Source organism: Tachypleus tridentatus, chromosome 12 (assembly GCF_004210375.1).
Source record: "Tachypleus tridentatus isolate NWPU-2018 chromosome 12, ASM421037v1, whole genome shotgun sequence".
Lineage (NCBI taxonomy): Eukaryota > Metazoa > Arthropoda > Merostomata > Xiphosura > Limulidae > Tachypleus > Tachypleus tridentatus.
This window is the reverse complement of record NC_134836.1, coordinates 35,113,870-35,141,133: the sequence shown is the minus strand read 5'-3', so window position 1 is coordinate 35,141,133 and position 27,264 is coordinate 35,113,870. Positions and strand designations below refer to the sequence as shown.

The 27,264-nt window shown below is 33.7% G+C and overlaps 2 protein-coding genes across 7 annotated transcripts in view; one reads left to right on the top strand and one right to left on the bottom strand.

Annotated features, from left to right (window-relative positions):
* Positions 1–16,942, top strand: part of LOC143235819 (kazrin-like) — a 134,695-nt gene extending 117,753 nt beyond the window's left edge. For 4 of the 6 annotated variants that reach the window (XM_076474013.1, XM_076474012.1, XM_076474017.1 and 1 more), the window contains exons 13-14: positions 3,924–4,086; positions 14,163–16,942. In XM_076474013.1, the coding sequence (XP_076330128.1) occupies positions 3,924–4,086; positions 14,163–14,318 (319 nt within the window). In that variant the 3' untranslated portion in view covers positions 14,319–16,942. Of the gene's footprint in view, positions 1–3,923; positions 4,087–4,649; positions 4,674–7,591; positions 7,642–14,162 lie in introns of all 6 variants that reach the window. The other 2 variants (XM_076474014.1, XM_076474015.1) reach the window with 2 other exon arrangements.
* An 838-nt stretch (positions 16,943–17,780) lies between these two features.
* The window catches only part of LOC143235617 (uncharacterized), a 44,718-nt gene continuing 35,234 nt past the window's right edge, over positions 17,781–27,264 (bottom strand). Inside the window, exons 3-4 of the mRNA XM_076473851.1 lie at positions 20,528–20,693; positions 17,781–19,665 (exon numbers count right to left, since the gene is read on the bottom strand). Of these exons, the coding sequence (XP_076329966.1) occupies positions 19,404–19,665; positions 20,528–20,693 (428 nt within the window). The 3' untranslated portion in view covers positions 17,781–19,403. The remainder of the gene's footprint in view (positions 19,666–20,527; positions 20,694–27,264) is intronic.

Genomic DNA, 27,264 nt, shown 5'->3' with positions numbered 1-27,264 from the left:
GATATTAGATTGATTGAAGAATGAGAACCTTTGGTTGAATCCCAAAATGTGTGAATTATTCTGTCAATAGTTGAGTTTCCAGGGACACAACAGGAAAAGAGTGTCTACAGATTCATTGAAAAACGATTCAGTCAAGAGTTAGACAACACCAAAGAATCTGGATGAGATAACAGGGTTTCTCAGACTATGCTCGTACTATAATTTCTCTGATATAGCTCATCTTAATACAAATTATTTGAAAAGCCAAAAAATATTCTGTTGGACTGCTGGACTGGAGCAGTTTTTGTCATAAGTAAAATATGGTTGTTTACTAAAGCAAAGCATTGAATATCACAAATAGGAGGTAATAAACTGCTCAAAAGGAGTTAAGCTTGTCCTAGCCCCTAGTAACTTCCATCATTATCTCTATGGACTGAAGTATACGCTTTGACAGATCATGTAGCATTGAAGTGGTTGGTGAATTTTCTGAATATGGAAATTGCTCCAGAAACTTTAACAGTACAACTTGTAGATTGTTCTGGATGGAACCATGGAAATTCTGAGGCATTATCCCACTGACGATATGTTGATGAAGAGTGTACACACAATCAAAAGTGGGAAGCAAAGGAGAGGAAAAAACTACCAACTTGAAGTACAGCACAATGTTATTCAAGAAATAGAATTGATAATGATGAAAAATGGATATCATCTAACAATCAACTGAATACTGCTCAGTTAAAAATGCATGTTTGAAACCAGTTAGTTGGGAACTCAAGAATAGTGTATAAAGACCATTATTGCAAACAAAGATGTATTGAGCACAGTGGAATTTCTTATGCTTCCAAGAGAGTACATTATCTCAAATAGGAAGATACCAATGGGCAGAAGCAGTGACTACAGTTGGTATTTTTAGTCTCTGCAGCTGGATACTTAGGTATTAAGAAGAAATGGGGGTGTGTCAGAGAATGCTTTTAATGGATTCAGTGCTGAAGGTCTATAGAAAATTAATGTAATAAAACATGAATTTTGATGTGAGAAAAAAGGTACATGAAAGAAACACCATGTAAACAGCTACACTAGTAATTTGTTGGGGCATCACTGGAGTGAGTTGTTGTTATTATTGATATTTGTGGTCCTTTGCTACAGAGTAACTTCTGAAATTGAAACATCATGGTTGTGATGGACTATTTCACAAAGACTGGGACGTTGCATTGTGTACAGTTTATGACATGTATTTTTTGTTATGACAAACATTTTATAATGGCATGCCAGTTACTATTACATCTTTACAAAAGGTTTTGTTACAAGTATTGTTTGTGATTGGTGAATTTTACTACTAGATTCACCACTACCTAATTTAAATATTGTAGGATGACACCTCAGCTATTTCATATAGAGAGGGAAACAATGATGTGTGGAAGGGAGGGTACCAGAAATATCTTTTAAATCTGAGACATTCAGTGAGAGGAAGTTTTGATTACTAAAACTTTTGAAATGTTTGTCACAATAACTGTCTTTTAAATTCTAAAAAGTAAAATGTTTCTTTTCCAATAAACATTAGTAGTATTTCTTTTTGTTTGTGAAGTACGTACCTTAGTTAGTATACATGTAAAATCTGACTAAACAATTTATTATGCAAAACTGATGTACCCATTATATTTGCAAATTTTCAAGTTATTAAAAAGTATCTTGAATTCTTCTCATAGTATGTTGTATCACAATAAATGCCTTTTTTTTTTATTCTTGTCCCCAATCAGATTCTTACTTGAAAAAAACTACTTATCACATAAACTGTTACAAGTTGTCCAACTAACAATGTGGCAGTGACAAATTTTCATAATAAAATGTCCAGATCTCATTTCACCAAATAGCCAGAAGCATAAAATGTACCTAATTAGGAAGCAGAGACAAGCAAGGAAACTTGTCAATTAATGTTTTCTAAAATTTGATAGGCCCATGAAACCTTACTTAGATTAGAGATGAAACTTCATGGAAGTGTGTCAGATCCCTTCAGTTAAAAATCATCAAAATAATAGTTCTTCATCCATCTTTGGACAACATGGTGGAAAAATACAACTGCACATTTCTCAGTCAATTAGCCACATATGTGGATGAAAAAATGTGGTATCAAGATCTTTCACTCTTACTTGTGGGTTGTTGTACAGCAACACATGAGGTTATTGGCATACACTATTATCACTGATGTTTGAGAGAGAATGTAATGTTTAAATATATCTGAGTTTTCTGTACTCTTGTTTAGAGAATTGGCACTCAGAACAGTCTTATGCAAAATGTTAAGGAATACAGTTGATGCAGTACATTACTTTACCAAAGAAGTACTTACATCAGTTAGTGAAAAATGAGAAGTGGCTGCGATACTAATACTGATAAAACTAGATTATACAATCCCTGCCACATGAAATGATGAAGTTAAAGTTAAGTAGGTGCTGTGGGAGGGCTAATGTACTTGCTGGAAAAAATCAATGATGTGGTTTACAGAATCCATTATGATGGGTGATCCATGTTAAAGGTAATCTATCATGTTTATCTTTGGAAGCATGTGTGAGAGAAGATTCAATTGGATTATTCCAGGGAAGACTGTCAGTGGAAACTCAACTTACTGAGAAGTCCAGAGACCCTTTTGCTTCTAAAGGATCATCAAGTATGTAACCACTAGTGGTTTTACTTGGCTATCTACTCAGGATGTTCCCCCAGTGACAACAGAAGACAATATGCCATTCCATCTGTATACCTTGAGAAAATCACTAAAAACAGTTTGTGAATGGACAATTTGTTGTTTTAATTTTTTATGTTAGATTTGTTCAAAGGACTTCATAATTCAGGATTGGTACAGTATTGTAAGCATTATTTGTAATTCTGTTATTTTGTCTTCAGCTATGAGGAGAAGCAATTGAGTCATAGTGATATTGTTAAGATAAAAACAAACAAACAAAAACCAATGAGTCTAGATCTTACAAAATTGTCTAAAAACGTGATGTCAAGTTTTTCTGTAAATTCACAGATAGATTATAAATATGAAGTTTGAAGAGTTTTTTTTTTTTCTTACACACACAATGTTATTGTAGAGTATTTTCATTTCATCTTTGAAGAGATGCTCCAAGTAACTTAATTTTTACCTTAGTATAATACAGGTAGTGTCATTTGTAAGTTTGGTTGCATGTTTCACATTGTTTAAGCTTTTAAAAAATGTAAAGAGGAAATAAATTAATTTGGTAAGTTTTACATGGACTAGACTTTGAATCATTTTCACTCAATAATGTAAAAGAACCTGCTAATGAAAGAACAGCATTACAAGAATATGTTGCATGAGAATTTTACTGTTATTTTGGTGGCCCTACATATTATTGTTTTACTATATTGTTTTAGATATAATATTTTACGTTATTCTATAACTTCTAGTCTGAATAAGCTGTTTAGTGTGACAGTACTAGATTGTTTATTGTAATATGTACCTTACATTACTTACATTATGACTTTGTTTCTATATTCCTGGTGGGTTATGATCATTACCATTATGCTAGAGAAAGTCCTTTACAACTTCTCTTACTCTGCTTTCTCTCTTAACATTGTAGATGAGGTGTCAAGATTGGTTTTATGTATTTTACTACATTTAATTTATTTTTACCTTTTTTACTGGACATTTGGTACAGATAATCTAGCTGCTTTGTGCCATAAAACACTAAATCAACCAACCAACCAACTTGTTTCTATAGTTTGATTAAGATATATAGTGCAATCATACTGCACTATTGTTAGATGTAGTGTATTATATTGTCATAAATTTTGAAGATTATAATTAGCTGACACAGTTTGATAGTTTCTTTACAAACAACTAATACAGCTTTATACACTTCAGGTTATAATTAGCTGACACAGTTTGATAGTTTCTTTACAAACAGCTAATACAGCTTTATACACTTCAGAATGTCATTAGAAGCAGAATCGGTCTTTCAGTCTCAGAAGAGTCAGAAGAGGATTATGGGACTTTCTTCAGCCAGTCGAACAGGATCATTAGGTCGTAGTTTTACAAGGTCTTACTCCAGAGGAACATTGGATAGATCTGATAAACGTTATACCAGCATGAGGGTAAGAAAAACTGAAGGTTTAGACATTAGTTTAATGTAATTTGCAAATAAAAAAAGATCTAGGAAAAATAAAATGCACAAACATGTTTTGAAGTATTTGTCAGCTGGCAGAGTTTGCTCTGTATTTGAGCAGCATTAGGTTCTAAGTACAACATGGAATTTTTATCAACAAAATTTAAGTATTTGTCTTGTAATATCTCTTGTAATGTATCCAACTCTGAATGAACAAAGTGTTTTATTTTTGTTACAGAAATATCTCAGTTGGTGACATGTCTTTCCAGTAATTTTTAATAGAAAATTTGGATGTTCTGTTTTATAAATAATTTCAATACTCTTACTTTTGTGCTCAATGTTTTCTAAGAAGGAAAACTTAAACTATTTTCATCATTGCTGATTATTCCCATAGTGGACAAAGTGCATATAACCCACTGTTAATCTTTGCACTAAATGAAAAGTTGTATGTTTATCTTTTTTCTGTGCATGAGAGTTGAGTTACAGGAAAACATGCTTATTTGTTTTTATTCTTGAAATCTGTTGCTAGTTTAGTGACTATTTCTGTCATAGTTTTCAACTTGGAAAAGTTCACAGGTGAGTTCTTATAGTTCTGAACTTTAAACTGCATGTCTGTTTCTAAAGTTGATGATACCAGTTTAATCAGCATATATTTGTAAAGTTCTTTTTATGGTGTATGTATATATAAAAAGTGTTACGATTTGAGAATGCTTTAGTAAAACTTTTATATGGTTTTATATATACTTTTTTTTTTAACCCCACAATTGCAGACTTGTTTCTGTTAATAATTTAGCCTCCACTTTTTGATACATTATATGTTCAGTGTAAAGAACTTGCCAAAATATTGGTTGAAATCTCCCACTTTTTATATGAAATATGTAGGAAACCCCAGTAGTAATTAGTGGGGATAATTGTAGTTCTCTTGATATTTTTTGTGTGGCTTGTATATTATTAGAAATTCTGAATCAATAGAGTTATAATCTCACAATCAATTTGGTGCATAAATAGTTGAGATAAACTGTGTTTAGAGAACTAATGGGTCCATACAAGTCCATTTGTACAATGGAACAGTTAAAATCATGTACCAGTATTTTAAATTAGATGTGTCATCTAGTGTCTAGCAATACATAATAACTGATATTTTTTAATTTTTTCATCACAGGCATAATGTTGATGCTTCTGACAACAGATGTCATCTCAGATTTTGGTATTCCTAAAACAGTATTTTAGACTTAACAAATTTAAAAGTTGGAATTATATTCTAGCAAATATTTCAAAGAAAACAGTTTCACTTGATATAAAGCCAGTTTTCTGATTGAAAAAACAAACAAACAAAAGTAAGTTAAAGACCTAAACATTTATACTGTGATGTTTCATTTTGATTAATTTGATAGGTTTGTAATGCTTAATGAATAACAAAACCTGGATAAGCAAGTTTAATTTACTCAAACATTCCTACATGTGTGCAGCTATAAAAAGAAAAATATAACCTGAAAAATATTAACATCAAAAGATGATGTTCTTAATGCAAATGAAGAAACATTCCACTTAATTCAATTAATGGCACTTTTACTTTATCAATAACTGTAATGGTGCTTTATCTAAAAACTTCTATATTCAATCAGAAACAACATGGAAGAGACATTTTTGGTCTAATATCTTTCCAAAGTTTAGAAAAGGTTTATTCCACAAATTAAACATAATGTAACTTTATCTACTATCAGTATTCTTTTGAGCTGGGTGTGACACATAGGTTTTTATATTATTCAACTAGATACTGTTACATCAGTAGTTTATTTTATAGGTTGTACTTGAAATGTGGATGAATAAAAAAAACAGCTGCAATTGCTAAGAAACTTTGAAGTTTTATGATTGGTCACTTGAATGCTCCAAGTAATTTATAAATATGACAGATACTTCGCAATATTCCCTTCTTGTGAAATATAAATGTGAAAGTTTACTTTATACTGATAAATATTAACTGCTTCTCATTCAGAAGTAAGTAACTGTAGTTGGCAGGATGGGGATGAGTGCATGTTTTTGTTTCTGTGCTACTTTTTGCAAGCATGACAATCAAACTGTGCTTTTTTTTTTTTTAATATTTGAATCTAAATGAAATTTATATCTTTGGGACAATTAGCATCTAGCACAAATATTATGGTTGTTTCCTTTCTTAAAGTTAAACTTTTAATTATTTTTGCATGAATGTAATTTTGTTCCATGTTCTAATTAGAAATAATTGAAAAAGCATTGAATGAAATCAATGTCATACTTTAATGTAATGTAACACTAACATTATTAGTTGTGATTCTGTATTGATCAAGTAAAGTATATTATTTCATTCTAACACTAAATTAACTTTGAAAATTGTACCATTACATTCTAACATTATGTTAACTTTGTAAATTGTATCTCTATATTCAAATTCTGTACTAACCATGTGAGATTTATTATTACATTTTAAATTTTTAGTAAGCATGTACAATGTTTCATTTCAGTCTAAATCTAAGTGCTTCATTCTCATTTAGTAAAGTATTTTACCAAGTGAAACATCATTTTGTGGTGATGTCTCACTAATTGTATGAAAGTGTATCATGTCTATTTTACCTTAAGAAGACAGTGTACAAACATCTGGTGTGATAATAATAAAAAAGTCACTCATTCCCCCACATTTTTTTTACAAAAGACATTACCTCAAACTGCTTTTTACATCTGAAATATTATATCAAATATGAAAGGCTTAGATAAAAAAAAATCTATAGAAATTCCTTCTTTTTGCCATTAATACATTAAAACTTGTTTTAGACACCAAATTATTAGCATTCCAATAGATGAAATTAATTTTGTATTTTTAAATAGGCATAGGCTTTATCTGTCACCATGTGTACCAATATTAAAAACTTACAAGTAATACACTTCAACTTGCTTAACAGCTGAACAGAACATATTTAGTATCTATATTTTAAACTTTAAAACAAGTAGTATGTTTTCTTGTTCTTTCTGTGAGTATTAATGCTCAAAATAAAACAATTTGTAAACCAAATTAGATAGCTTTAGATGTAAGAGTAACTTTGAGGTTCATTGCAATTACATTTATTTATGTTGTAGCACTGAACTCCATGTGTAAAACAATTTAAGTGTAAAATCAGAAAAAATAAATGTGCCTAAGTATAGCTTCTTCGTATAGATAAACACACTGTAAGATGAAAAAAAAATATTATAATCCAGGAGACAGAAAGCATTTCCACAATTTCTTTTTATGGCTGGGGAGAATGAGTGATTTAATTGTTGTAGAATCTACATGTTATCATTATTAATAGTCAAATTTGGTGCAGTTATATGGAGACTATAAGTGATTATCAGTATATCATAATGTTTTAGTAAGGTATTTCAGTACTTCTATTAAAATATTAATTATTAATGACACCAGACTCAAGTTCACTGCCTCTACAGCATGCCTATATATATCTACTAACTCTGCTTCCTGTCTCTAGCTGAGTGTGTCTTAACTGAAGAAGGCCATAGCACATCGATAATATCAATGGTAATTGATTTTTTTTAATCACACCTTCCTGTTGTTTATTTTGCTTATTGCACTGGCTTAAGCTGAGATAATTTGAAAGAGGTATCTACCATTCAAAGAGCTATTTTGAAAGTTCTGAAACAAAGAAACTTCCAGGTATTTTTTTATTCAAGCATCACACTTTTTTAATGATAATTACAGTGTACTATAAACCTTTTAACAGTAACTACATTGTTTTGTAAGCCTTTTAGTGATAGCTTCTTTCTTATAAATACTTCAGTGATAATTACTCTTTCTTGTAAACTTACTTTATTCTAGATTGAAGGTCATAGTTTCTCTAATATTCTATCATATAACTTTTTAATTTTTAATGTCAAGTTTTTTGGGAAAATCAGTTGATATTTCTTTACAACTGTACTTTTGAATTTTGTTAAATATATTTGTCTTTCTCTTGTATATTTTTATGACACTTTTTAAAAATTATTCAAAGTAGAATTTATTAACAGAAAACAAATCTAATGTTATCAAGTTAAAATATCAGAGTAAATCTGTTTGTATCAAATTGTTACACCATTAAATTAATTCACAATTAAGAAAAGAAACTTGCTTAAGGCATCCAGAGAAAGAATTCACACTGTTTTAATCCTAATAAAATTTCACTTGTAGATTGTGATGACTATTTGGTGAAATGTATTCTAGTCACCTTCTGTTAAACCTGTGTGTACATTGGAAGATTAAAGCGTGCATGCATTAGTCTGGTATAGAATGCCATGTGGTGTCTGAGATGTTGATTTTTTTTATCCTACTTTACATTGTTAATTTTGGAACCATTTTTTTTACAGTAGAGAAAATACCAGATATACAAGGATAGCAATTAAATTTGAAACACGCCTCCCTCTTTCATAATTATGTGACCTTTGTTTGTAGCCTTTTTACATTAGTCTGTATTTAGAGATCTTCTTGGCTCTTTGGAGTCCAGGTGGAAACTAAATGTCAACATTCATCCCTTTTCTCCATAATTTTTCATCTCCTCTAGAACCTCCTGTATCTCTTCTTACTTTCTCCCATTTTCCAGTGTCTTCTTCCTGAGTTTTAGCAGCAAGCCACCACATTGCTCGTTATTGCATTCTATTGTACCAATGATCTTCAGTGACTATTCCATGCAGTTGACCAAGTTTGTTCATTACTACAGATCTGTGGGTTTTTGAGGTCTGAAGGACTTTTCTTTCTTTTCCTAGCCTCACCCCTTTTATCCTCACTTCCAATTCCTTTCACTTCTTCACAAAATATCATTTCATGCCAGTGTGTATTGGAAGCAGTTTGAAATCTTTTGCTTATGGATGCTATCAAACAAACCAACCACCTTCCTCTTTGATTTTATTCCTGGTCGTTTATTGTTCCCAAGAATACTTGGGATTGGCATCCCATCACTGACCTAACAAACCTCAACTGCTTCACCAGCTTCTCTAGGTTCACCATGGAGTCATTTCTCATACTTTGGGCTTCATTACTCTAGGTCCCTGGATAATGAAGGTCATGTCTCAGATGCATACATTTATTTCCCTATCTTACCATCCTCCAGTTAGTACCATTCTTTTGTTAATGAAGACTGAGTTTTCCATTTCTGCAATCTTGCTTTTGGGCTGCTATCAGCACCTTGAATCTTTTGTTACGTGGTCAGAGCTTTTGCCACAAGCTTCGACCAGGATTTGTAGTCCTATTACTATATGGATGAATGGTTAAATTTAACTCTGTCCCAACAAGCCTCTCTCATTTGTACCTATTTTATCTTACAAGAGATGGATTGGATGGCTAGTCAAGTTGAAGAAGTCTTATTTCAACACCACACAGTATCTGATCCATTTGGGGGTATTTTACAACACCTTTCTAAACATGCCCTAGTCTTGTTCATTTGTTTAAGGTCGATGTGTCTCTCAGTTTCCAGAACAAAGTCATTTCCTTTTCTCCCTGCATGTGAGGTTTTATTTCTTTTGGGGACCTAGACATCCTTGGAAGCCCTTATACCCTGTGGTTATGCAAACGTTTGGTCTTCATTGATCAATGGAATATTGTTTTGGATCCTTTGGATTCTATCTTCCTTCTCCATGTCCTGAGTTGCAACTATTTACAGTAGCTTCTTTCACAGAACAGAGGGTGGCATACATGGATTATCAGGATGTCAAAGGCTGTTGGTCAGTAGTCGAATTTTCTCTCCACATTAATCTCTTGAAATTTCTTGCTGTTTGTTGGGTTTTGATGCATCTTCTACCTTCTTTGCAGGGCCACTTGTTATTTATCTATTCCAACAATTTAATTGTTGTCTTTTACATCAATCTGGCAATAGGACACCCATTCAAATAGTCAATCTCTCTCTCTCTCTCTTTTTTTACTTCCTAACCTCACCTTAGCAAATCCACATCCCTGCCTGTCATATCTCAGATGCCCTGAATATTGTAGCAGATTGTTTATTTCATCCTGATAAAATTCTGCCTACAGAGTGGTCCCTCACTCCCCAACGTTTTTGGTGTTTGCTCACAGTTTGATACTCTTCTTTTGAATGTGTTTGTCACACATCTTGGTTCCAAACTACCTTTATTCTGGTCTCATATTCCACATCCTTTGGCTTTGGCTCTGGATGCATTCAGACAGGATTGGATCAACTTTTATCTTTTTCTAATTTCCTATTCATCTTCTTCCATGTGTTCTTTTCCTCATATAAGCCACTCTGTGTTGAGTTCTTCTTGTTACCCTGTTCTGGCCTGCTCAGCTATGGTTTCTGATCCTAACCTTTCTGCAGCTGTTCCCTCCATTAACTCTTCCCATGTGCTGCTCCCTTCTCCAGCAACCTCAGTCAGCCATATGTCATCCCACTGAGATCACACTCTGGCTTCACAAGTGGAGTTTGTCCAGTCCTTGTAAGGGGATCTAGTCTTTCTGTATGGTAGCATCCCTTCTTTCCTCTTTCTGTCTGCTTTTCCTCATTACTTGTTTACCAAAGAAAATGGTTCATTTTCTGCATTTGATATGTGTCATAAGTTTCTGCCTTCCTATCCTACTGTTCCTCACCTTTATGGATTTTTTATCTGGCCATTCGATAATGGTTTGTCAGTATCCACTATTATGGACTACAGAGCATCCTTCTTATCTAATACCTTTATTTTTTCCATTCTCAATGCATTATTTCCTTTCCTATTCTATCTCTTGGGTTCTGCTCCTTTCATCTACCCAGTTCAACACCCCTTCCTGTTAATGGAGTCTCAGTGTAGTTGTTCTCCATACTCTTGCTCTTTCTCCATATGAACCTTTGCTACTTGTTTATTGTTTTACCTTTGCACGTGGATGTTGTTGGTTAGATATCTTTGCTCTTGACATATCTTGTATTCTGTTTCACCATACTCACTTTTGTTCTCTTTTACCTGGATTGTAGTTTCCCCAAGATATCTGCTGCATATAAAGAGGATGGTTACCTTCACCCATATTTTCCACCCGTCCATTTATCGTTTGTATTCCCATTTTGTTCAAGATTACCCTATTTTGTCTTTAAGTTTTGTTATGTCTCCTGCCCTACTTCCTTCTGTGATTTTTATTTCAGCCTCTTTATACCGTGGTATTCCTTCTCAACCCATGATCACTTTCTAATCACCCTTATGGGTTGGTTATGCCAACTTACCTTACTGGCTTATTAATTTTTGTCTAAGGATTTATTATACATTTTCCAGATATGTTTACATCAAATTCATCATCCTGCTTTCTACCCACATCTGTTGTTCACTGGAGGAGATAATACAAACTGGCATACTCTTGTATTCCATCTTGCACATCATTTAGTAATCTGTTTATTACTGTCTACTGTCATTCTCCACACCTTGTTTTGAGTGTGAATGGGTAACTTTTTATGTTTTATTCCTTATCATTACAGATGCCTTTTGCTCATTTCTGGATCCCACTCTGTTGTGAGTAGTGACTGTTTATGTATACTTCCATTTAAATCAGCACCATAAGGCCATTTTTGGTCTCTAACAATCAGTGTCAAGATGGAATATTCCACAAGGCTGCTTGAGATTTTCTCAGTGTTTTGCTGAGAGAATAAGATGAATAAATTAGGACAGAACCAGACCATGCCAACTTTTGGACTATTATAAGTAAAACAGTGTTGGGACTGCTGCCCATCCAAATTGAAACTGACCTGTGTTTTTAAAATAAGGTTTTCATTGTAACCCATTTTATTATTGTGCCTCAAACTCTTCACTGCATTGCCCCCTCTTCCAATAGAGTATGGAAGCCCTTACCATTTACCAGATCCTCTCCACTGAGATGGTATACCATGAAGACTTCCTTATAAGGATATTCAGTTCCAGTCCTTGAAAGTGTGGTGGTGGTTTTCTGCTGGTTTAGATGGTGAATACTCTCCTTATGGTATGGACCAGAAAAAAAATACCTAATGGCATCTGATTTTGGACTAGACAAATCTGCCATATGCAGTTCATCCCTCTAACTGGCTTTCCTCCACCCACTACCTCCAGAATATTGGTTCCTGGGTGGCTTGGTGTTGGATTGGTATTGAAACCTCATGCAGTTGATTGGTAGGGTCCCTTTCTCCATAGACACCACATACAATACCAGGTTTTGGACTGAAGTCGATCCCTCATGTTGCATTTCACATTTTTACCATTGTCCGGATGTCAAATTCTCAGATGGCCTGCTATCAGTTGTGTGTTGAGTCTGCACATGCGCCTGGCCCATGTTTTTTGGAATGTAAGTTCATTTTCTTTTCTGGTTCTTGGGCTTAAAGTGAAAATGGTGGAAACCTTCCTCATACTGTGGACCAGATGACGAATACCTGATACTGCCTGGTTTTGGACTGGAGTTGATCTACAGCTTTTATTTTAACATTTCCTATTCAATTCACACAATATAATGCATCCAATTACAAATTGAATATGCATTTTTCCCCCTGACTTAGTAACGCACATTTTTACAACTGGTAAAGAATATATCTGGTATAAATGGAGTGCAGTCTCCCACAGGTATGATGGCCATATACTAGGATATTGCACTCCATGAGTTTTTATCGAGCACCTTCTGAAGAGTACTCGTCTAAATAACCTTTTCATCAATCTCTCCACCATTTCCATGTAGAATTCTAGCTATTATGTGAGAGGAGGTAGGGTATTGTGTAAAAATTTAATGTTCTCCTACATAATGTTCTCAGATATGTTCTTCTACATAATGTTCTCAGATAGATACCTCTTGTCATACTTCTCACCCAACCTCCCACTGTCATTGCATCCTTTTGCCTAACTTTAAAGTGATGATATTTCTCTACAATATAGAGGGAGTTAGCTATGCTAGGAAGGTGTGTTACATTCCTATAGGTGGAGAGTTGGTGCATGTTATAGCATAGCTATACCATGCTTATTCATGCGAGAACAAGTGGGATCATAAAGGCTTATAATTCAGAAAAGTTATTGTGTGAGAGGAGACAAGTGTCTATTGGAAATGCATTTTCAGTGAGGAAAATGTTAACCTTTAAATCTTATATCCAACAAGTAAAGTAGATTATCATTAGACAATGGCCAACCTTTGCAGCTCATTGAATCATAAATTATATATAAGTTCTATTTCTATAGGAGTCCTTGAGTCTAAATTCTACTAGTATATTAATGAAATAGCCACCATAAACTAATTGAGCATTACAAAGTTTTTGATTTCTGTATATGTTCTTGACTAAATTCCACAAATTGATTATTGATAGTATCATCATTTCATAACTTAATAAATCTTAACAAAGCAACAAAAGCTTCATTAATTTCTATAGAAGTCCTAACTAATCCCTTACTTTAAGTTCCATAACTAATTAGTGACATTTTTCACCCTTCATAACTTAATGCTTCTTAACTGAGCAACAAAACCTTTCATTTCCTGTAGTAATCCTCGACACACATTTCCACAAGTGGATTAGTGACAATGTCCATTCTTTTAAACATAATGGATCTTCATTGAGCAACAAAATTGGTTTCTGTAGTCATCATTGGTTTCAAGTTCCACAAATAGATTAGTGACTACCTTTCATAACTTAATGAATCTTAACTGAAGGAAAAAACAACTTCCTAGATTCCTGTAGGAGTTTGTATGTCTAACTCAAATATTTTACAAGTAAATTAGGGATAGTACCCATTCTTCATGACTTAATGGGCCTTAAATGAGCAAACTAAACATACTTGAGTTATCTAGGAGATAGTGATTTTAACTCCTACATTCCACAAATAGATTAGTACCAATTTACTCATTTCCTAACTTAATGAAACTAAAAACAAAATATATTTGATATCTATAGGAGCCATTGACTCTATCTTTCACAAGAAGATTGATAATAGTGCCTATCCTTTTTAACTTAATAGGTCTTTAACAAGCAACATAAACTCATCTGATTTTGTTAGGGGTCCTTCACTGAAAATTCCAAAAGTAGATTAGTGATAGTGTTTACTGTTCCTAACCTAATGATTCTTAACTGAGCAAGAAAACTTCTCTGATTTCTTTAGGGATCCATGACTCGAGCTTTGGGGTTAAAGATGAAGCAAGATATTCACCAATCAGTCAGCTTTCAGTCTTCTCCTGTTACGCTTAAACAAGCTGATGGCCACAGACGGGTAAAGTCGCAAGGAGACATTGAAACCTTGACTGTTACTCCAGTCTGAAATATGGAAAAGTGTTTAAGTTGTTGTATAAGAAAAGAAAACTTTAAGAATTAGATGATTGAATGTGTGACACGTATAATATTTTCATGGCAACCACTTTGTATTAAAAATTGCTGCATGAGCAACATAAAAACTACAGACAGGTATTTATATGTTGCACACATCTATAAGGCTGAACATCTGTTTGTAGGTAGTGCTCTCCTATTTATTGTTGCATAACCACAAGAAATTACTTTATCTTTCATTTGGGACAATCACGTGTTATGTTGTAGTTGAGTTTTGAGCTTTAATTAAAGCATCTTGCTCCTCTGAAAGTGTTGTTTAAAACACTCTTATTAATTGAATTTGTTTTCATTTGGCTAATGCCGATGTGATTTTAAGAAAAGGTGTTTATGATAATTCTTGATATACAATAGCATAATCTTATCAATTGGACGTGTGGTGTGATTTCTAATTATTGAAAACGCCCTTCCCTGAAATAAGGTTTGTAACGTAACTACAAACCTACACGAAGTTAATTTCTGGGTGTGTTTCCATGGTAGCAAATTGGCATAGGAAAATAATTAACTGCTAAGTTGTTGCAACAACAAAAACAACAAAAAACAATTAGTGGATGAAATGTGGACAATTAATAAAGTTCCTACATGAACAGAATATTCATAAAGTTGTCATGGTAACTAAATGTTGTGTTCGTAAACAATATCGGTGTATTCAGAAAGTACTGAATCTATGATTTTTGTTGTCATAGTAACTCAATGTAGCCGTGAGCCATTGCTGAAGCAAAAGTGAGGATCAACATCTGAATGCAGTGAAAGCACCTGGTTGGTCTTTCTTTAATCTCTAAAGGTTCAAGTGAATGTGTGCTTTTGTGAGAATGAGTGGTCACGTAATGCTCAAAGTGTTTTAATATGCTCTTGGTAAAAATGTATTTTATTTCACTTGTACGTAAAATGTAATTGTATTTTTTAGAGGCATCAAAGAAAGAAAATAAGTTACTATTTATAGTTCAAATGTGATAAATATGTTAGAGAAACTACTGGGCTTGAAAACTTGTGATTTTTTAATTTAAAGTGTCTTCTCAGTAATTAGATTTTAAGAAATATCACTGAAATAGCTAAGGAAAAATTCTCTGCAAATTTTGAAAAAAATTAATAAGTGGCATTAGGATTCCAACATTAAAGTATTTAAATCGGTTTTCAATTAATGACATTAATTTTGGAAAAAGAACGTTTAGTAAATTTTAACGGTTGTTTGTAGTGTTTCTCGTATCAAGTACAGACGGTTGTCTTCATCAAACTTGTATTTACGACAGTTTTATGTTTTAGAATTTTTCTTCTCTGTAATAGAGTATTTTGTAACATTTATTGAAGTACAACAGCATTATAAGAAACAGTACAGTTTACACCTATTTTAGTCTGGTTAAAAAGAAAAAAAAGGTTAGATATAATTAACTGGAGTGATATCATTCAGGAAGCACTGTTTGTGTTTAAGCCTAAACATGGAGTATACACGTTTCAAAAAAACCTTCTATCATACACACAAAAAAAATATTTTTAGAACATTTTTTACTACTTTTGGCAGGAATTTTGTGACAACAAACATGTTTTTGTGTTACATGACATCCATAATTGGTCAAAGGCAAAATGTTCCTGACATATGCTACCAGTTTTTGAACAAGATTTAATAACATGTCTGCTGAATCCTCAATCATATCCAGCTAAATATTCTGAAGTGGTTTTATAAGCCGAGAAAAATACGTCTGTTAATTTTAATCCTTTCATGTAATATTTTCACAATTCCTAAATTTTAACTCGCTTTAAATTTTGTACAGCTGTCTTTTAAATCTTAATAATTGGAAAATATAAGGTTAAAAAGAAAGCCGAAAAGTTTTTGAAAATACTTGTCTTAGTGAGGCCTCTGTTCAGATGTAAATCACGTAAAACCATACAACTGTTGTCTTATTATATTATGTATAATTAATAGAATGAGAGAGTCTATATTTGTCGGATAGGGCAAGCCATCAATAAGATGTTGTAATGTCGATCAACATTTGAATTAACTTTAATCGACTCACTCACTTCACTTTTTATTTTACTTCAGACTATTGTTTCATCCATATTATTTAAAACTAAAACGAAAATGAACGTTTCATCATATTAACAACCAATGACGACTGCCAACCGTGTATTTGAATCATTGCTTCGAGGTTTCTCTAAAGATTAACGGAAGAAAAACATTAACGTTTTAGAGTAAAAACATTTCCACAAATCTCTATTGAGAGTAAATTTACAACATTTACTCGCAATCGTTGCTTATTTTATGTTCTATGTTGTCTTCGGTGGTCAATTAATAATTTATGAATTTTTAGTTATAAATAAATGTTGTAAAAAGTCGTTTCATGAAAAACAGTTTATTGTTGTGCTTCATGTTGTTCCTATAAAGGAGGATCAGTGCGTACGAAAATATCTTATCCATCGTTTCTGTATAGTTCATATTTTGTATATAATTATAGGTCCTTGAAACCTAAATGCTCTCGTCTTGTCGCGCCCTCTATTGAATTTAAATACTGTAATTGGCCTGATGTTATAAAGTATGATGTCAAAAATAAAGAAATTAAGAATTTATCATTGTTTTCGAACTGCTTTGTTTTAGCTAGAACTATGAAAGTGTTTCGCTTTCTCCGGTGTGTTTTCAGCAACAAAAGAACCATGCAAGTGTTTAATTTCTTTCAACGTGTCCAGTACTGACGACAGATTCGTGGAAGTATGAAATTAAAGTGAGATGCATGAATTCATTAACTGAATTTTGTGGAAATATTTATTCAGTGAAAGAAAAGAGAAATTCGAGAAATAATGCTTTCTTTATTTGTAGGTGTTATGGACAGATTATCTTGCACACAGACGTTTCGAAAATGTATTTAAATCAACCGCGTTTAATAACAGCATTGTTTTATATAGCAGGGTAACTTGAACAATCAATTTAAACTACTTTTAGTTCTTCGGTAATTGAAAACGGTTACAGTTTTGGAGTTTGAAAGTTGTACATTTCAGCTCTGATACAATCCAATTTCGTCGAGAATACTACATTATTAGTTTGTTGTTGTTTTTTTTAAGAAGATTCGTGGTTTTACCACTATCTTAATTTTTTATTCAACTCATTTGGTATATAAATAAACTTTTGTTAAGTACACTTCTCACACTTGTTCATTATGCTGAGTTCAGGGTTATCACAGATTAATAAATTATCTGAAGGAAAAAAATACTCTGTAAATAGTTTTATCATACTAAAAAAAAACGTATAATTAATAACACAGAATAAGAACTGACAAATAGTAAAATTTAAGATTTACTTCAGAAATGAAACAGAAAACCATAATCAAAAAATAAACTTGGAAATATAAATACAATTGCAAATCTTGCAACGAAATAGTATAAACTTTTTTTTTAGTAATATTTTATTGAAACTACAACTGAGAATATTAACCAAAAATTAAATGCTTTTCTTTTCATGTAGAATGAGAACTGAAAACAATAAATATTATTCCGGTAAAGTTACAGATAAGATGACAGCGCCATCACAAATCGACTCTGCTTCGAGCGGAGTGTACGTGATAGCGCTGCCTTGAAGTTGCGGAAATAAATTGAAGAATAGAATTCAATCACATTTCTTATGAATCTAAAATGTGGGATTCCATTCTCTTAAAATTTTAAATTTCATGATGAAATAATAAGATACATTTCCTTATCGTTTATTAACGCAAAAAATAAATTACGACGAAAACGTTACATAGGAACGACTACTTCTGATTTCCTGGTATGTATAAAGAGTCATATGACTGTTAATGTTGTTTAACACATTGATATCTAAACATTTAAATAATAAATTCCACTTACGTGTCAACAATAACAGCATTAACCGAAATAAATAACCGCAGCAGAAAGAGAAACCTTATTGTACATAAACAATATTTTTTCCCCAGTAAAAACCTGGATTCCATACCCATGGTGGGCACAGATCATAGAGCCCATTGTGTAGTTTTGTGCTTAATCCAAACAAACCAAATCAAGCATCATATTTTATACGAACAAAGAGTTAAAAGTTGTATATTAGACGATAATTTTAATTGATGAATAATAAATGACAAGAAAAAATGAGACGTAAAAAAACCCACAAGAAAACGACTTTTTGAGTAACTTTTACCAGCGATAGAAAATATAATAATATATCCTTATGCACACACGCGCAAGCATATATAAAGCATTGAAAGTTGAAGTGGAAGTACACACACACACCTTTGTTTTTGAATTTCGCTCAAAGCTACACGAGGGCTACCTGCGCTAGCTGTCCCTAATTTAGGCGTATAAGACCAGAGAGAAGGCAGCTAGTCATCACCACCCAACGCCAATTCTTGTATTACTCTTTTACCAACGAATAATGGGATTGACCGTAATGATATAATGGCCCCACGGCTGAAAGCGAGCATGTTTGGTGTGGTGGGGATTCGATTCCATATGCACACACACACACACACACACACATATATATACATGTAATTTTATATGATCCGTTGACACAACTTTAACATTAGGAAAATAACTTTTGTAGCTCGGTCTAAACTTTTATAATATTATGCCTTTTAAGGAATTGTAATTTACGTCTAAGAATTAACGAATCTGGAATTTTAAAATGTTTGACGACAAAATGATAATAGGCTTAATTTAGACTGTACCCATATCTACTTACGTGAACGAAATTATATTATTGTAATACACATTATATAAACTAGTTTTATATACAAAAACAATGAGGTTATTCTTTTCGACTAAGTAAACATTTTTATAGTTTTTCTATCACAATCAACCGCATGTCACTTCGTAAGTCAAAACAGAGGAAGGTGTTTTTCAGGCTTCTTTATTTTATCTATACATTGTACTTGTCGCCGACATTCTCACTTAGCCGTTAAGCTGATTATTTGAATGCATGTTTGACCTTCGAGATTTATTGTGACGTCACACCCTCTCACATAATATGAAAATAAGTCTCCCACTCGGATACTGATTTATTTCTTTGTCTTAATGTGAACTTTCACAGTTTCACCACAAGTTCTGAGAGAACTTGAGAATAGTTTTGTTCTATGTTTAACGCTGGCAACGAGATGGACTTTTCGCCATCACAGAAAGAAACCAAGGTTAAAGTTGGCTGGAGGGTGTTCCGCCCATCTGCGTTTCCCGCTTTCTCAGGTGTTGGAAGTAGGGGTAACAGACTCTCTGTGGCGGTACTCACCAAGCAAGGATCTCCTTCTCGAAGATTGCGGGGAAAACTTTTACAGACGTTTGTTTTCTTTGGTCTGTAAGACAGAATAATGAATTAACAAAGTGCTACGGTACCAAAATATTCATGATCTTCAGGTATAACTATTTTGTTTTTGTTATTTGGATACCTACCCCGAACCTATTTACATTGATATAGCTATAACATTTTAGTTAAAAGTGTAATAAATCATAGTTTAATGTTTATTTACCGGTCATATCTTACATTTTTAACTAAACAGTTATAACGATATTGATGTAAATAAACATTAAACTATGGGTTGTTACTTGGATACCTACCTCGAACCTATTTACATCAATATCACTGAGTATTTAGTTAAAGGTGTAAGATAATACCGGTATATAAACGTTAAACAATGGGTTCCGTACATCACATTACTTGTTATTACACTGAATTGGAACAATAAAAAGTGACATACACGTGTTCGGAAAATACCGCTTCTAGTCTACTGCTATAAACTGATAAAATAATATAAGTTCGGATAGGTTTGTCTCCAAAATATCCCATGCTACTCTAGCTAGAACAGTAATAAATTCGTAATTTGTTATTATGTTTAGGTGTTGTGACCTTTATTCTGAGTTCAAACTGTTTAAAAATGAATACAATTACATCAAAATGTTTTCTTTGTTATTTCAAAAAGTTTGAAGTAAAATAAACTTTAAAGTGTTTAAGTAATAGAATATACTTCGTGTACATCATCCTCAGGAATTCTTGCAAGTTAACAATACAACATAAAGTTCCTTTTAATAGCAATTAAATATCTTCTTATTTTATGGATTTATTAAGTTATATATTATTAAGTATAACGCAAAAATAATTTCAACAAGTTTAGAACCACCAGTAGAAGACGGTAACAGTAAACTTTCCAAATCACTTACCTTCCCCTTTTTACCACCGGAGGTTGGACCTTTTTCTCACTGATACCCTCAAACAACTTGAATAAGAGTTCAGTGTTGGTTACACGTATAATACGTGAACCTTCAGACCTTGTGCTGGAAGCACTGCCTTTTAATCGTTCTTCAGGTGGAGTAACTGGACGAATTTCTGTTCGAAAGTGGAAAAGTGTTTGCTGATTGGAGGATGTTGTTCGAAATGAATAACATAATTCAAATGTCATGATATTATGATCGATACGTCTCAAGTAATAAGGAGAGTATTTTGTTTCAACTAGTTTGATAATAGTATGACCATATTACAATTTTTTATGTTTGATGATGTTTGTGACTGTGCTTATGACAGCAAATACAAAACAAGCATAGTTAGAAATGTTTATTAATCCACATAAAATTGGTTGTTTGTTTGTTTTGGAATTTCGCACAAAGCTACTCGAGGTACAGTGAGTACCCACTGCTTTCCTTGGCAAGAAAACAGCTCTAAATGGTAGAGATTCGTCCACATATGGTACATTAAATCATTCTTAGTGTCCTATCTTGCCCCTACAACCCTACACTTTCCCCTTTGGTCGTTTTACTTACGTTTATGTCTAGAACAGGCTATTATTTTAGTAAAATCGTCACTTTAAAATATTTATTATGAAGAGTTTCGTTCAAGTATCTATCTAATTAAAAGAATAACGTATGAGGGCTTGCATGCGTAACTGTGATGAAAAGTTTTAAAACTTCAATAAACTATGCAAAAAATATTAAAAGTTTGGTGTACTAACGATATACAGGAGGGGCAGCTATGTGTGAATAGTGTTATGCATTGCAAAGGTTTGTTTGTTTTCTTGGAATTTCGCACAAAGCTACTCGAGGGCTCTCTGTGCTAGCCGTCCCTAATTTAGCAGTGTAAGACAAGAGGGAAGGCAGCTAGTCATCACCACCCACCGCCAACTCTTGGGCTACTCTTTTACCAACGAATAGTGGGATTGACCGTAACTTTATACACCCCCACGGCTGGGAGGGCGAGCATGTTTAGCGCGACGCGGGCACGAACCCGCGACCCTCGGATTACGAGTCGCACGCCTTACGCGCTTGGCCATGCTAGGCCCTCCACATAAAATCTTCTAGTACTTTATATAGGTGGATGTGACATTTTCGGGCGATGTTACTATTCCTACTAAAGAAGATAGGTTCACCTTTCGAAGGCTCTTCCAATGGCACAGCGGAATGTCTGCGGACTCACACCGCTAAAATTCGAGTTTCGATACCTGTGGTGTGCAGAGCACAGATAATCCCTTGTGTAGCTTCGTGCTTACTTTTAAACAAACAACTTTTCGAAAGCACTGCGGTTATATTGTGAGTTTTGTTTTCAATGTAAGACTGTTTTTAGGTGCCCTAATGAATGCCATACATTGAAATAGTATAGTAATCAGGCCAGTAACTATATATTTATGCCAGAGAGAGCCAACATATATGATCGATATAACTTTTAAGAAAGTGTGATATACTAGTATCGTGTGCTTGTTTTAATAATTTTTGAATTACGGTGAATGTATTTGTGCTCAAATCTATTAAACCTAAGCTAAGAAAACAATGTATTAAAGTATGAATTTCAAAAAATAACTTGATATGTTAGGTAACTGCTGTTTCGGTAATTCGTTCTTCAGGGTTAGTGTGTTACAGCTTACATGTGATCCATGTGGTAACGTTCAAAACTGAAGTCTACATAGACCTTACATTTATTTCCGCGTATCAACTCAAACCATTATTTCTCCGAGACAACATACATTTTTAAAACTGTGATTTCAGGAATGTATTTCTAAAGAACCCGGAGTTACTTTAAAATATTATATTGGGTCGAGGTCATGATATTAACATAACTAACAAAGTAAACTTTGAAATGCAGTAACGAAAAGTAAAAAAAAAAAAGAAAATAATTGTTTGTTTGTTTTTGGAATTTCGCACAAAGCTACACGAGAGCTATCTGTGTTAGCCGTCCCTAATTTAGCAGTGTAAGACTAGAAGGAAGGCAGCTAGTCATCACCACTCACCGCCAACTCTCGGTCTACTCTTTTACCCACAAATAGTGGGATTGACCGTAAACATTATAACGCCCCCACGGCTGAAAGGGCGAGCATGTTTGGTGCGGCCGGGATACGAACCAGTGACACTCAGATTACCAGTCGAACGCTTTAACCCACCTGGCCATGCCGGGCCAAAAAATAAAGTAACAAGGGAAGTATTCATATGTCGACCTTACTGTCGTTATTTCTAATAAGTTCTTTAATTTACTCAAAAGGCGGAGGTAAATGAATAAGTTATAAAATATTTTATCCTGAAGAAAGAGACAAAATTCAGAATATACGAAAACACCAAGGAATTTATGAAGTACCTGTGAATATAACCACACATATATAAAATAAATAAAATACGTTGTAAAATGGGAGAAAGGGATAAATCAGCTGTGACCTATTACACAATGGAAAAATATTGTGCTGTCAATCGGAATAACTGCACATCCCAAAATCTTTGAACAGAAAAATATGTGTGAACTAATATAGATATTAAAAAGGACTAGGGATACATCATGTATGGAAAAGTTTTCCCCGATAGTTTAGCTCCCACATCATAAAAATAAATGAATTGTAAAAGTTTCTTTACGGAAATAACTGTCTCCAGTTATCTGTTTTTATAAATAGACCCCTAATTATCGCTCACAGATTTAGCTTAGTAGTTTATCAGTCATTTAAACATAAAATTACCACCACCCATACCATTTAAATATTATTTATACGGTTGGAGATACACATGTGTTATGTAGTCTCACTTTCAAGAATTTTTCTTGCAGGAAAATTAGTAGTTTGTGACTAATACAATTGAAATCTATCCTACCCTAATCACCTGCACATGATGAAACTAAATATGGCGGGAAAATTATTATGCACTATATATACATTCCACTCTGAAGCAAAACCTGTAACCCATTATAATTTATTTCGGACGAGTCTCTAATTCATTATCTTATGTGCGTTACGTATTACTATTTCAAATAATCAGAAATTTGAGTTGAGTAGTTAATTAAATGCTAATATGTATTAAATTTATGTTATGTGTCAACAAGATTGGTACACACAATTTCCTTTTTTAACACAAATATATTTTGATACAGAAACATAAAAACAACATAATTTATAATAACGGTTATTACTAAGTTATTACAAACGATGGTTCATATACAACAATTTTACAAACTTACAGACAACACTGAGTCTTATATACAGTCTAGACCTAAATATTTTATGGGCGATTCAAGTCCACGAGGAGCAAATTAATTCTGAGTTGATATTTGTTACGCATAACCTAAGCTAACTAGGCTTGACAGGCCTCACACCGCTAAAAAGTTCACTTCTTACCGATGAAGTTATTTAATGTCCCCCTAGAAATAATAATGTTCGAAGTTATTCATCGAGGTTGAGCTGTTTTTAATGTTCGAAATCTATAAACGTTTCTGATCTAATTCTGTAGTTTTTGTTAAGAGACACTGATTATACTTGAAGCTTCCTAGGCTTATAGAACACTGATTGTAGCTGCCCAATCTTCCTGTTATCTCATCTAGCCACTTTTTAAGAATCATGTGAGACTCTAGAACCTTCACCAAATTAGACTTGCAACAATACTGTCAATCACTAATAATATATACACACATAGTACATTGTTGATCCTTTCTCACAAATTCCTTATAAGTTTCGAGAACAGGTGGGACTTGCATAACACATACACAAGAATATACGTCACAGGCAAAAAAAGAAAAATATAAAGAAACAAACGTAGGCACTAAAATTAATGTACAACAGTAAAACTGTTACAAGAGAACATGTAAAGGAGTTCACGCAATTTTATATTCAGTGATTTTTATTAAAGAATCCAATTTACTCTCACTCTTTCAGTTATTGATAGCGTCAAATGTCTTGGCTGTTTTGTGTAAAGATATAAAAATGCAACATAATTTGAGTATCTGCACTAGATATATGCGTAAAGATCAGGCCCGGCATGGCCAGACATTAAGGCACTCGACTGGTAATCCGAGGGTCGCAGTTTCGAATCCCCTCACACCAAATATGCTCGGTCTTTCAGCCGTGGGGACGTTTTAATGTGACGGTCAATCCCACTATTCGTTGGTAAAAGAGTAGCCCAAGAGTTGGCGATGGGTGGTGATGACTAGCTGCCTTCCCTTTAGTCTTACACTGCTCAATTAGGGATGGCTAGCGCAGATAGTCCTCGAATGCTGAACTTCAAAATGGTGCCAAACGAATCGTTTTGGCACCGAAATTTTCACAAAGGTAAACATTTTTACTCCACTTCTTGGAGAACCGGGGGATTGTCCTCCCCCCAAAATACAACAACAGCAACATTTTCCTAAACTGCTGAGCTGACCAACTTCTAAATGGTGCCATTTGGTGGTGAGTGGTGATGACAAGCTGTCTTCCCTCTAGTCTTACACTGCTTAATTAGGGACAGTTAACGCAGATAGCTCTCATATAGTTTTGCGCACAATTAAAAACAAGTCAAACCAAACTAAGTGGTGCCAAAGGAATGGTTTCGCGCACGAGGTTTGCACAAAGATAAATATTTTCATCCAACCTCTTAGTGAACCTGGGTATTTCGCTAAAGCGCTTTTAAGGGAACACCAAGAAACGGACTCCAAATTTGGCTTTGATTCATATTATAACACGTAAATAAGTAAGCCTACTAATTAACGTTCGTAATTTGGTTAAGGAGATTAAATTTGCATTATAACACAAGGGTTCAACCTGGGCTATGCCCACCACGGGTTTCGAAACCTGGTTTTTAATGGTGGGAGCCCGTAGACATGCCGCTGTGCCACTGAGAGGCGTAATTACTAAACTGAAAAAGTGCAAAATTGTATTGAAAGCATTAAATTTGTATTATAATAGTCCAGTAAATGTAGGCCGCGGGTTCGCTAATAATGGATATATAACATTCTTACTAAATCGTTCCGGATGGCACTATTCACTGTTGTACTACAGTGGAGCGCCATTAAGCCGCGGACCAGTAAACCGCGAAATCGCTTAAGCCGCTGTAGCAAGTCTTGTGAGCGATGTGAGGGGGGATTATCGCGGCTCACCGCTAATTTAAGAACGTGTAAAAACGCGGCTTACGAATTTAATACTGGCTTTATAACTTCAAGGGGATATTTAAAAAGGATTTGCTTTAATTTGGGAAATAAATAAAATATATTACAATAGAAATCGACCGTTAATCTACCTTATCCGCTCTCTATGTCAGCTTTATGGAGGCCGCCATTGTTACCGAATCACACCTCTCCATACATTAAAGTTAATCCGCGGTAAATCCGTGAAAAAAGTGATCAATACTTAAAGAATTATTATTAATTCGATAATCCGATATTTTTATGGAATTGTATAAATATTGGCCACAAACCTAATAGAAATCACTTCAGTTTCTGATATAATAGTGAGCATATCATATTGACAAATTCCTACCCCATGAGTACCAAACGTAAACATGCATCGTATGACGTTCAGCAAAAGCTGAATGTCATAGAAAGAATACGAAACGGCGAAACTCGCGCTAAAGTTAGTAGAGAGTTAGGCATACCTGAGTCTACATTACGTGGGTGGATTAAAGATGAGAATAAATTAAGAGCATTTCTTGATGAACTTGATGAGGGTGGTTTGAAACGCAAGAGAGCTAGAACAGCACAAGATCCTGAGTTAGATTCAATGCATTTTGTGAAGCCAGAAACAATGGAAGTCCCATATCTGGACCAGTTATTCAAGCACAAGCAGAGAAACTACACAAGGAACTTCATGGCCCTAATGCAATGGCCCGGATGAGGCTCCTCGGCAGAGCTATTGGCGACTTCGGCTTTTCAGTCACAAAGGTTTAAGCCGCGGTTAAGCAGGTTGACCCCCCAAATACCGCGGCTTAACGGCACTCCACTGTATTTTTTAATTTTATAAAGATACTGTTACACACTCGGAAAATATTATCGAAATAGCCAACCAGAAGAGACTGAATCATGTTAAGTCCTTTGTATTGAAAACATTGTTTTAATTCATACTTTATATTTTCATTCCTTTGTCTGATACAGCGATGAACATATTAATTGTCTTGTTATCTGACATAAAACAACAAAGTTCCTAGGATACAAAATTACACCAAAAATGTAAGTAGCAATATTAGATAGTAATATTTGATAGCAAAGTTATTCTTTAACTTGATAAACAATAAAATAAACTAATGAATCAGTTTTATTTACAGTATGTCGCTTGTTTCAAAAGCTATAACATTAACACTTTTAAATGAATCACATTTAAGAACAAGAAACACTGAAGAATCATTCTCACTGAAGCTACTAGGCTAGGCTGGTGATTTATAAGGATCACACTGCGTAGATAACCTTTTTAAGCAGTATACATAGCCTTTATTCACTGTCCTTATATAACGTGTTTAGGTTCAAACCATTTGCCTGTTATATTAATATGTCGACAACATTCTCAAAACTGGCCTAGGTTAATCAACATTAACTGCCACTTAGTTCTGTCTTTGACATGCTTATAGTTTCGTAAAACCTATCTTATATACGGTGTAATAGATTTACCGTAATGCATTTATGTGAGTACCTACGCTTGTTTTTGTATAGTTTTTTCATGTGACGTATATTCATGACTGTATATTGCGCAAGTCCC